The following is a 12,646-nucleotide window of genomic DNA, read 5'->3' as shown; positions in this document are numbered from 1 at the left end:
GTTCTCTTTACATTTTGACTTTTGTGTGTACCTGAGGTTGTCTCTGGGAAGTGGTTGGAGCTTAGCTTGGAGCACATGGTAGAGTCTCTCCTTTGGAGGACATCTGGGTGGGAAGGTTAACGTCTTTCTGAATAGGGTGGAGAGCTTTCTATCCCACAGCCAGAAGTTGGGTGGAAGAGTTCTGCGCAGCCGGAGATAGCCTGTGATGTGTCTGCTTGTGTGGTTGGTGGTCTTCTTAAACTGGTCAGAGGAATTCAGGGCCATGGCCCCATGCTTGCCACATAAGCAATGTGAATTTTGGGGAACAGGGTAGTTAATAGGGTATCCAAATGTCCCAGCTGGAGACTGCGGCCTGGTTTTAGAATCCCAAGCTCAGGCTGCTGACCTGGAGGATTCTGTTTGGAGACATTGATGGGTAGGACTGCAGGCTCCAAGGAGGAGCAGTCTAAACAAGCAGAGAGGTTTCCTTTGATTATCTTTCCCTTATATCTGATCTGGTAAGAGTCTTAGAATCCAGGATGTGCTGTTTAGAATAAGAAGGGTTTGTGGAACCTGGCATATTCCAACAAAGCATGAACACAGTAGAGGAAAGTCAAGGTTTATCATCAAGCCAGAATGAGTTTGAATCATAGTCTGCCAGCATACTAGGTCTTGAGCAATGAATTAACCCAAGTCTTGGGTTCCTCAGCTGGAAACTATGGAGGACAGTGGGGCAACCTCATTGGGTTGTTGAAGTTTAGTATAATCATGTGTATCGAGTGCTATGCCTGACATATGATAGGTGATCAAAGTGGAATAGCTTAAAATAGGGGCATTATACCCCGGAACATTGTCAACAATGGGATGAAAGTTGGGTGAGGGGTCTGCAGCCAGCCCAGCCCATTGAGGATGAGATCCAGCTGTAAGCTCTTGGAGGAGCCCACCAGTTAGTGGGACCTCTTGAGTTCCTGGCATTCCCAACTAGGCTGAGCCATACTTGGAATTTCAGGCAGGCATTTGGCATCAGACACTGATGTTTGCAGCCTTCCCCTCACTTCCATGGGGTGAGATTCTTAAGAAGAAAACAGGGAAAGCCATGTCAGGGCTCTGGTCTGGGAATACTTGTACTGCTTACTAATAGTTAATTAGAGATCCGGATTCTGTAGAGCTATGGAGAACCCTGGCCATGGAATCAGGGAGCAAGCTCAGGGCAGGATTAGCAGTCAGGAGGAAATCTAGAATGCCTCTCCTGAAATTGTTCCTGCCTTGGGAAAAGACTAGAGCAGGGTGGGCTCAGACTGTAGAAGTGAATGAAAGTGAATGAATGGAGAGAAACGTGCATGGGCCTGTAGCCAGGATAAGCAGGACCAGCTTCCAAGGCCCTCTGCTGTCTATATTACCCCCAGTGGTGGTCAGGATATAAGGAGGCAAGAGACTGCAGGTGTGTGATAGAAATAAAACCATTTTACTGTTTAGAATAAAGGACACACTATAAAAAGTGAACATTATGCAACATTACAGACAATATACATTCACGGAATATAAAATTCATAAATAACATGGAGGAAAACTGTAAACAGTGCTACAAAATTTAGCAACAAATACATTCCTTCCAGACAGGGTTTTCTCTGGTTGGTTTCTCTCTATCACTTCTGGGTCTCAGGACAGCAGACTGGCTAAAGGGAAGGGTGAGAGCCTGGGAGAATCTATGAAGCCCCTCCCCTCAAAGCACAAACTGGTCTTTAAGTTCTTTCTCTCCTCACACTTCCCAAGAGCCAATTTGGAGGCTGTTGATATCCATCTCCCCTACACTTCCACATTTATTTTTTTTTTGCTTCTGTCATCAGATTTTTAAAGTGTTTTCCTTGTGTAAAACTACTGTAGTGATATTTTTACTTTTGGTAGCCAGGAGCCAAACACTCAGGTGCCATCTTGGGGTAATCCACATTGGCGACCATCAAACAAAAGATGAAAGGCCAGGGCAGGGGAGGGTACTCTCTCCCAGGGGGCCACAGTGTCTCTGGAAAAAGTTCTTCCAATAAGTCTTTTGTTTCTTTAATTGCTCAAGAACCAATATATGAAAAATGGTGCTCATGGGCTGTACCTCAACTGCCATGATGTAGGTCTGGAGCTGGGTGACGGTAAAGGATAAGGGTCTCCAGTATTATCTACCCAACCAGATGGAGCACAGGTCTGAGAGGAGAGCGGCTGGGTATAGTGCTGTCTGGATAGGGAGGCAGAAGAGTTGGCCAGATGAGGCCAAGAGGTCTTGGAATCATAGCTCCCATGGCCCTGGATTTTTAGGAGAAATCATGGCTTCCCAATTGGGTGGTCAAAGATCAAGTGGAAGAAGAATGGGAATGACCAGCAGACTGCCCAGTGCCAGTTGATACAGAGCAAGGACATGAATGTACTTGCTATTTTCCCCTCCTCGTTCCTGCTCCAGAAAGCACTGGGATGCCGATAAAGGGAGGAGGATGGATGAGTCTCAAGGGCTAGTTCCTTCTCATTTCTCCAGTTTGCCAGTCGAGCTGCCTGCACAGTAGAAGTATTTTACCCTCCATTCCACTGTAGAATTTGATTCAGGAAAATGGTGACATGTGGGTTTCATTTTTTTTTTTTCTCTTAAACACAATGTACACATATTAAAGCCTACACATGACACAAGATTTAGCAAAATAAAACGTTCACGATATGATTGAAATACGGAAGTGTCTCAGCTACATAAATGACTTTAAATTATACAGTAAGTGAACAGGTGAAATAAACAAAGCTATAGCTTATAGAAAGCTCAAAAACCGCCCTCTGCCAACATCGCTTTGCAAAGGACCCTTCTTTGCCCAGGACCTGCTGTTCTCTTCGCCAGGGCCTGGCAGATGGGACTGTGGTTCCACCAACATTTCTGCAGGGGAAACTTCAGATGACTCATGCTCAGGCCTCACCCCAGGTCCTGCCTTGTGTGAGTGGAGGTGGCCCCACCAGGGACCAAGAATCACCAATGCTTCATAGAGGGGATGCTGATGTCCATTTGTGGGAGGACACTTGTGTGGGTTGGGTCAGGGGTTCCACCTTAGAAGACTTTAAGGTTGAAATCAAGAAAATCTCAGAACACCAAGGCTGGGGCTTACTTCTTAAAAACCACTGGACTGCTGACCTCAGCTCCTTTTGCTTATACTGCTGCATTGAGAGGGCAAAGCCTCCCATTGCCCACCCGCCAGATGGCATGACCATAAGGTGAAAGATACAAGAAAATAAAATGGATCCCACAGAAGCCGGATGCCTGTACTGCCTTCCCACTGAGGAGTTCTACCAAACACCTTGCCTGGGCGTGTGTGTGTGTGTGTGTGTGTGTGTGTGTGTGTGCACGCAAGACATTACAATGTGTTGTTTGCTTCTTTTTTTTTTTTTCTCCTGTTTCAATTGGCAGCTCTGTTTCCTAAAGTGGAATGAACTGAAGATACAAATACTAAGAGGATAAATACCCATAATCTGAAAAAAGAGACAGAGCAATCATGTTAAATGTCACCGTCCTACCACCCCCAACTCTGTAAAATATACATTCTCACCTACTCTTGGCATCTCACTTTCAATACTTAAACTTAAAATAATTTTATTTAATCAGAGAACTTATATTATAGTTTTATTTCAAAAAACACACACACAAAAAAAAACCCTACAGCTGATTGCAGAGTCAGGCTTCCCCAGTGACCACTGATTTTAATCCCATGAGGTGAAGACCTCAGGAGGTGGTGTTCGCCCACCAGTGAGCTGGGGGAAGAAGAACAGGCTGTCTCGAAACCCAGGAAAGTGGCTATCTAGCTGAGGCAGGACACTTTGCAGCTTTCCCTCCTGTGCCCCGGCCCCTGACCCACACTAACTCTCATCTCCCACCTGAGCCAAGCCAGTAAGGCAGTTAAATGAAGGCCCCAAACATGAAGCAGGAGAAAAGGATAGGGACAGAGGTCAGATGACCCCAGTTAGAGGGATGTCGAGAGTGTTCAGAATTTCAAATTTTAATTAAAATGAAAAAAAAAAGTCAACTTGGAATGTCATGATTTTCTTCAAACAAGCAACAACAAAAAAATAGAAGAGATTATACTACTGGCATATTTAACAGCATTGAACAGAATTCTGTGTCCTGTAAAAAATTAGCTTATGTCCCCGTGTGGGTATATGCAAATGTGTATACAAACACATCCCCCTAGGTGAGCTAAACCCTACTTCGGAAATAGTATTCTCTACCCAAATCTACTTGACTATATCGGTGGATAGTGTATGGTGTGTGTATTCCTCCAATTTACATAAAGGCAAGCTCCTGGCCAAATCTACGAAAGAGTTTTCCAGGAGGAAGTCTTGTGGGAGATAGAGAGAGGAAAGACATTCATCTCAGTCTTTCACCTGAGCTTTTGTACAAGGCAGGCAAATTGCCTCCTGACCTCAGGCAGATGTTTAAGTCTTCATCAACTAAGAAAGTTCTGTTATTCTGGCCTGGCTGCTTGCTCCAGACTCAGAAACATCTGGTCAATCCCAGCGGCACTGGCCTGGGGAAACTGTGTGTACTGCATCCTCTCAGACCCTCTCCTGCCGTCTCTTCCTTCCCTCCCTCACTCTTACGTGCAGACACAGACAGACAGTCTGGTTGGGACATGCAGTAGCATCTCCTTGGTGTATAAGATCTTCTGCGTACCTTGAGTCTGTCTGCTTGCTGCCCTGGACTGATCCTGAAACAGTTGACCTCTCAGCATCTTCCTTGTCTGTGTCTTTTATGTACTGGGGTGGAGGAGAAGAGCCAAGGGAAAAGGGTCTGGGAGATGGTGAGGTGGGGAAGAAGAGAGAGGGGTAGATGTTAACAATGCCCAAATGGGGTAGTTTTTCGATATTTGTTTTCCTAAAAAAATAGATTATATTATCACGAAGAAGAGGAGTGTACATTCCTCATTCTTTCTGGCATGGCACCAAAAATTCCCGCGTGGAAATGGGTGATGTCAAGGCCAAAAAGAAGGGGCAGGGTGGGGCCAGGAGGATGGTTCCAAATAAACTCCATATGACAGCATAGACTTTTCCTTAAGTGTTCGAAGTGCTAAATTTGCAAGAAAACAGGCACTAATGTCATTGTCATCATCTGGGAAGAGTTAGTGTCCGAGGGAAGCTCAGCGGGAAGGGAGGGAGGTGAGGTGGGGTAGGGTCTGGTGCTCAGGGGTCTGTGGCATTGATGATGCTTTTGTCCGGGGGCGCCCATCCTCGGTACCAGCTGCAATAACCACCCTTCTGCCGGATGCAGGCGTAGTGTTTGGACTGGTAGCCAGGGTAGCCGAAATTGGAGAGCATGTCGGTCCAGAGGCACTCGTTCTTGGAGGTCACAAAGCAAGGCAGGTAGTAGCAGGATTTGATCTGCAATTGGATAACAGCCAAAGGTTGGTGGGCTCTGTCATGGTGGACCCAGTGCTGATGCTTCCTCAAGTCTAGATGCTCACCACTGTAGTGGAGCCCAGCCACATCAGTCCCTTAGTGAAAGTAATAGAACACTCACTAACACTTACTAAGCACCGCTGTGTACCAGATATTCTGCTCAGTGCTTCTATGTTATTCTCTTTAGTTCTCATAACAGATTTAGCTCCCTTTACAGATAAGGAAATAGAGGCTCACAGGGGTTAAGTAACGTGCTCCAGGTTACATAGCGCAAAAGTGGTGGAATTAGACATTCAAGAGAGCTTTTCCTTCTCAAATGGCAACAGGCAAGGATGAGCAATCTCAGCTGTTGTGGGAATTGAGGAATTAAAAAGATCAAAGCATAAACTTTGGGCATCCAGCTGCCCTAGGAGAGAAATCAGACTCAGTGAGCTGTGTGACCTGAGGCTAGTTACTTGAGCTCTCTGAGCCTCTATTTTCTCATCTGCAAAATGAGCGCAGTAGTAATGAAAACCGCACAGAGTTGTTATGAGAATTAGTGAGAGAACAGTGCAGCTCCCTCCAGCAGCAGGAAGGCTGTGTGCCATGGCCCTGGGCTTGAGTCAAGGAATTGGGCCTGATTGAAGAGTGACCTTCTGCAGCATTTGGTATCAGCAGTCCTGCGCCAGCTCGGCCACCTTCAGCAGGGGCCACCAATGAGGCAGCTGCCCTGGTGAGCCCACTGGGACTGCTCGACAGGACCTGTCAGTGTTAGGATCTTGTACCTGCCACAACCTTGAACCACAGGAGGGGCCAGGGATGCTGAAGAGTCCTTGTGCCCTGGCAGCTGCCAGGTGGGCAGCTTGGAGGCAGCAGATGACACAGAAAGGCATTCTTCTCCCACCTTCTTCGTTGCTCAACGAAGGGGGCAACATTCCTCACCACCCCTGTTCAGACCTGCCCTTCTGCCCTGGCCTGATGTGCATGCCCCTCTCAGCACAAGGGCCCAGTGCCCAGTACGGCCAGAACTGACGTTTCTCGGGCTGTGAGCCAGCTCTCCCCCGTGCCTGCCCTCTCCAGGGCTTACCTTGCAGTTACAGCCCAAGTGATACCGGTAGTTGAGCCCCTTGCGCTGGGAGAGGGTGAGCTGGTCCCACCTCTCCACGAAGTTGCACAGTCCTGTGTACATCTTACCATCATAGACACGGCCTAGAGGAGGAAAGAGGACAAGGGGAGAGTTGTTTTGTCCAGAGCCCAGCCACAGGCGAAAGAATTCTCACCCCCGAGTACCCACCTCAGACCAGGTACTGTGCTAAGTACTTTCTGGTCCTACGATTTTATTTCATCCTTCCCAACACCTTTGAGGCCAGACTGTGTTCCCATTTCCCAGGTGGGGAAAACCGAAGCTCAGAGAGGTTAAGTGATTTGCAGAAGGTCTTAAACCCATGAAGTGCTGGAGCTGGGACTAAGGCCAACTCGTCCCTTCACTCATCAGTGGTTGCTTGGTTTTGATCTTATTTTTTCCTTTCCCACATTGAGTGCCTGAAGGTGGGCAACTTTCAAAGATAGACCCAATAAATAGATTGTGAGGTATAGAGGAACAGGTACTTGAAATCCCTTTTTATTTATATAATATAGTAAAGCTGAGAAACTGCAGAACTAGGCAAAACTACATTTCCTCCGCGGGGCCGGTGATGGAGCTGAGACTAAAACCCAGCCTCCGGGTAGAGCCTCGAGTTCCTTCCCCAGGCCAAGCAAGATGCACCCTACACAAGGTACTCCTTACAATTCACTGGGCACGTGGCCAAGGTCCTAAGGACACTTCTGGGTCAACTACTGCTTCTCTGTCCTTCTGAAGCGAAGGACTGGTGGACCTTGGCCAAACTCTGGCCTAGATGCTAGAATTGGCCGTTACCTGTCAGCAGATACTGGTACTTGTTGACTTCCAGCTTCAGGCCACAGAGACTTTCAGAAGCTTCTGTGTGGATGTACTGCACGTGGGGCATCTTGGTGAAGCCTCGGTACATCTGTGGGCAGAAGGAATGTCAGGAGATGAGGACCAGGGCTCAGAAAGCATGCCGTCATTTGTTCTGTGGAGATCCGATGCCCCTGATCCACCACGGTGTGGCCAGTCACTGACCTATCCACGCCGGGGCCTGCACTCCAGATAAAGCCGCCTGTTCACCTCTTGTCTGAGCCATGGTTGGTGCCTTCCCAAAGAAACCTTCCCATCCAGCCAGTCACATCGCCCATTCCAGCACCTCCGTAACACTGCACCAGATATATACTCTTCTCATATCTCAACACCTTTTCAGAAATCCAAAGAATTTGCTGTGAAAGGGGTCCTGCCTGCCTCACCAACCTTGGCCCCCAAATTCCAAGAAGGCAGCCAGCCAGCATTCTAATGACATCTCTATGACATTTCTCAGTGTATAAAAGCATTCCACTTATGTTCCTCTCACTGTATCCTCCCAAGAACCCAAGGAAGTAGGTATTATTGTACCCATTTTACAGATAAGGACTCAAAAATTCTGTTTGCTTGGTGAAAGTTGAACTCAGGCCAGGATTCTTCATGCTTTTATTTTTCTGAGCATCTGTTGAAAGCACTGGGTTCCTTTACCCCAGATAAAGCATATAAACACATACAAAATTTCTAGATTTTTAGCTAAACACTTTATAATTATTATGTTGCAGTGTATGAAAATGCTGATATTTGGCCATTTTTATCTACAACATAATCTAAGACAGTGGTTCTCAACTGAAGGCCATTTTACCCCCACCCCAGGAGACATCTGGCAATGTCTGGAGACATTTTTGATTGTCACAGATGGGAGGCAGTGGTGGTTGCTATTCACATCTGTGGGAAGAGGCTAGGGATGCTGTTAAATATCCTATGATACACAGGACAGCCCCCACAGCAAAGAATTATCTGGCCCCAAATAGTAGTAGTACCAAAGTTGAGAAATCCTCCTCTAATACTAACCCACCTAATCCCCATGACAGCCCCGTGAGACAGGAACTATTTATGCCCGTTTAATAGATGAGGAGGCTGAACCCCAGACGGGTAAAGTGGCTTATCTAAGGCCCTACGGTTGGCAAATGGCAGAGGTAGGATTCCAGGAAGGAGGATCTGCTCCGGAGTCCGTGCTCTTCTAACCATTACCCTGCGCTGCCTCTCACTGTGGCCTCACAAGTTCATGCCCAAGGGCCTCTGATACAGGCAAATGCTGTTTATGGCTCTTGTGCCTTCTTTATATCTGCACGTGCTCAGAGCCACTGGTGTGAACATAACGAGGCTGAACCCACTTGGGGATTCGAGGTCAAGACCACGAGTCTCACGTGGATTCAGATCTGTTGAGAAAACTCTGTTAACTGTGTGAGCTGGCGAGGGTAGGAGGGGGCACCAAAGTGTGGCCCAATCCCATTATCCCCCTGGTTCTCAGAGCACCTGGGCCCTACCTAGATGGCTGGTGGTCTCCAAGGGTTTACAACAGGAGAGTGTCTCTCCCTTAGTTCCTGGCATGGGTTATTAATTTACTTATGGTAATTAATAAAAAGCCAGACATCACCTCACTGGTGTCTCATCTAAGTGCCTCCCATTTGCACTAACGGGCTGGGTTTTCTCCTTATTTTTCTTTTAAGTGGGGACTGGCTGGTGGGGCTAGGTGGTCCACAAGGACCTCCACCATCATAAAGGGTCTGTTGGACCCACAGAGTTTGGGAGCCTCTGCCTTTTTAAGGGGAATGCTGTTCTAATTGTGTGCAACCATCAGTGCAGATGGTTTTAATTTACCTGGCCTCTCTTTTAACCCTCTTCTCCCGAGAGGCTCACCAGCTGAATGAGGAAATGCAGCCAAGCGCTGTGAGAACTGCTGTCCACACTCGGTTTTCAGTTATGCCGCGGGGGAGCAGGGGCGGGTCACAACGTACCCCCCACTTCCTCAGTGATGGATGGTGCCTCTCTGGCTTTAACAGGAACCATGCTTAAGAGCACTGCTGTGTGCGTGCCATCAAGTGTGGCCTTCGGAGAACATTCCCTACACTCCCTCCTGTGCCCAGCAGCTTCTCCTCTGGTGTGGCTCTTCCTTGAGTTCCTGGCAAGTGTTTCAACTCGGTCTCCACTCCAGGTCTTTCGGACCCATGCCATTAGGGCCTCAGTACAACCTTGTCAGTCTTTCCCCTTCATGTCCTCTCTGCCTCATGAGTGAGCATCAAGGCCCTGTGTAGGGTCCAGTGACTTCAGCTGCTCAGTTGAGTTCTCACTCCTTTTGAATTTGAAGGAATCTTGATTTCAACATGGCTTGTAGTGCTTGCATGCAGAATCAAAACGTTAATGTGTTGTGAACGATGAGGTCTGAACAAGCACAGTGCTGCCTTTTAGGGTCAATTCTGAATTTAACCATATGGTAAAGCAGATTGTACCCATTTCATTATCTTTTCTTTATAATCATCCCATCTTGACCTAAATATCGACCCTGCAAGTATCATTAGGTCTGTATTCATAGAGACTGAGAACTGGTTTGACAAATTTAGGAGGGTCATGATAGGTTTGTAATGCCCTGACATCAGAGAATCATAGACTCTCAGAAATGGAAAATACAGTCAAATCTAGTCAAAGCATTGGAGGATTAATGGTCAACTCAGGTTCTGGAGACAGCCAGCCAGTCTGAACCTTGTCTCTGCCACTTATTAGCCACTTAAACTCCTTGGGTCTCAGTTTCTTCACCCGTAAAATGGGGCAAAGTATTTACTTTATATGGTGTTTTTGAGAATTAAATGACTTAGAATAGTACTTGGTGCACAACATTCAGTAAAAGTCAACTTAAAACTAGTTCTACTTGAATTCATATCGGCAGAGGGAAGGCTTTGGTCCTCTTCTTTCTATATCCCTTTCCCCAACCTTATCTCTTAATGCAGGGATTTAAAGCTGGTTTGGAACTTCAGATTAAGTGGGTTGTGTTCTCTCTCTCTCTCTCTCTCTCCAGCTTATTGAGGTGTGATTGACAAATAAAAATGCATCTATTTAGAGCATAAAACATGATGTTTTGATGTCTGTATACATTGTGAAATGGTCACCACAATCAAGATAATTAACACATCCATCCCTCCCATAGTTACCTTGTGTGTGTGTGTGATTCTCTTAGCAAATTTATTGTATTCTATATGGTATTATTAACTATAGTTACCATGCTGTACATTAGATCTCCAGATCTTATTCATCTTAGTTCTGTAGAACTGAAAATTTTTACCCTTTGACCAACATCTCCGCACTTCCACCACCTCCCAGCCCCTAGTGGCCATCATTCTACTCTTCTTCTGTGAGAAGTTCAATGGTGAGTTCAACTTTTTTAGATTCCACGTAAAAGTGAGCTTATGCTGTATTTGTCTTTTGTGTCTAGCTTATTTCACTTAGCATAATGTCCTCCACGTTCATCTGTGTTGTCACAAATGACAAGATGTCCTTCTTTTTTTTTTTTTTTTTAAGATTTTATTTATTTATTTGACAGAGAGAGACACAGCAAGAGAGGGAACACAAGCAGGGGGAGTGGGAGAGGGAGAAGCAGGCTTCCCGCGGAGCAGGGAGTCCAATGTGGGGCTTGATCCCAGGACCCTGGGATCATGACCTGAGCCGAAGGCAGATGCTTAACGACTGAGCCACCCAGGCGCCCCAAGATGTCCTTCTTTTTTAAGGCTGAATAATGTTCTGTCGTGTGTAGACACACACCACATTGGACTCTATAAGCCTCTGGGCCTCCCCTCTTGGTAGCATGTACACAAGAGTTCGAAGAATTTAGCTTCCCTTGGGGTGAAGGGACAAATAATGTTAAGAAGGAAATTTCTGAATCTGGGGGCTTTGAATATTTCTTATGGAATGCCTGGTTTTCACTCTGCATTGACAGCATGAAATATTACCATCCTGTCAAATACAGCCAGCATGCCTGAAGATGAGCTGTGCTGGATGCTGCTTTACACCATGAACTCCTTTAAACCCACAACTTATTCGCATTTGCAGACCAAGCAACTGAGTTTCAGAGACATTAGATACTGGACTGAGATAAGTGCAGCCAAAGTTTTTCCTTCTCTATAAGAGAAAAGCAGAGCACATGAGAATGCAGGCCTTCTCTGTTGAGGGCTAGCTGAGAGCCCCAGACCAGAAAGAGTTACAGGCAATGAGAAGGAGAATGGCTCCCTGTGGGCTGGAGGGTCAGAGAGGCTTCCAGCTGGAGCTTCAAAGGCAAGACCTTGCAATAGTGCTCATTTGATTAGACAAACCACTGAAGGAAGGAAGTCCCCAGGGGCCAAGCATTCCAATTGCCCAGCAAATCTGTCCTGCCCAGAGTCAGGACATGCAAAGCACATGACCAGTTGGGCCTTCCCATGGAACGCCCCCCCCCAGGACCAGCTGGGACATGATGTTCCCCACGTGCTGTCCCCTGCCGTGCTAGCCTGGGAGCATGTCTCCACCGCACAAACTGCAGCTCCTGGCAGAGCGGACTGCTTTCTCATGGTCCCGCTAGGAGATAAGGTCCCGACAGATTAGAGTGACCAATTCTGGCAACTGCTCCAGCTGTCTCCACGTTTGAGTTTGCAATAAGCTCCCTTAACATTCGTACACTCCCCCCACACACACCTGTGCGTGCGTCTCTGCCTGTAACGTGTACCAGAGGTTCTGGAATTAGCATATGGGAGAGGGTCTGCCTGCCTTTCATCTGGATGAGAAGTTTGAGGGGAGGAGGTGGGAACTCTGAGACAGAGGGAGAGGTGAGACAGGGAGGTTCAAATTCTCATGTTCTCCGAGCTCCTTTAGTTCTGCTCTAAGGGAGCCCTTGCTCACCCCGTCCGACTCTCTGGGGTAGACTCTAATCCACCAGAACAAAGCCACCTAGGGACCAGTGCCAAAACTCACGCAGGCTCGCCTCTCTGGCCTCTCCTCCTTCTCTCCCACAGAGTTTTCAATGCACCCTTTGCAGGATGTTGCAAGTCAAGAGCTACACTGCTGGTTGACAAACGAACAAACCCAAGCTAACCTCTTTTTGTTCCCTTGTGGAACTACATACAAATGGGGTGGGGTAGGCCCCAAGGGGGCAGGAATGATGAATCAGCCCGCAGCTCCACTGCTCTGTAATCTCCCTGTTGGCAAAGGCTCTATAGCTTCCCTGGCGTCTGCCACTTTCTAGTCCTATGAACTTGACTGTTACATGACCCTTCCAAGTCTCGGCTGCCTCACCTGTAAATTAGAGGATAATGTGTATCTACTTCATAGGGTTGTTATGAGGAC

General features: G+C 47.1%; 2 protein-coding genes across 3 annotated transcripts in view; one reads left to right on the top strand and one right to left on the bottom strand.

Annotated features, from left to right (window-relative positions):
- The window catches only part of SYN3 (synapsin III), a 444,404-nt gene that overhangs the window by 147,291 nt on the left and 284,467 nt on the right, over positions 1-12,646 (top strand). The gene's annotated exons all lie outside the window — the stretch shown is intronic.
- Positions 1,424-12,646, bottom strand: part of TIMP3 (TIMP metallopeptidase inhibitor 3) — a 58,336-nt gene continuing 47,113 nt past the window's right edge. The window contains exons 3-5 of the mRNA XM_036093512.2: positions 7,283-7,394; positions 6,455-6,576; positions 1,424-5,370 (exon numbers count right to left, since the gene is read on the bottom strand). Coding sequence (XP_035949405.1) covers positions 5,173-5,370; positions 6,455-6,576; positions 7,283-7,394 — 432 coding nt within the window. The 3' untranslated portion in view covers positions 1,424-5,172. The remainder of the gene's footprint in view (positions 5,371-6,454; positions 6,577-7,282; positions 7,395-12,646) is intronic.

This window comes from Halichoerus grypus, chromosome 6, assembly GCF_964656455.1.
Source record: "Halichoerus grypus chromosome 6, mHalGry1.hap1.1, whole genome shotgun sequence".
NCBI lineage: Eukaryota > Metazoa > Chordata > Mammalia > Carnivora > Phocidae > Halichoerus > Halichoerus grypus.
The sequence above is the reverse complement of the archived record's forward strand: the minus strand, read 5'-3'. Positions and strand labels throughout refer to the sequence as shown.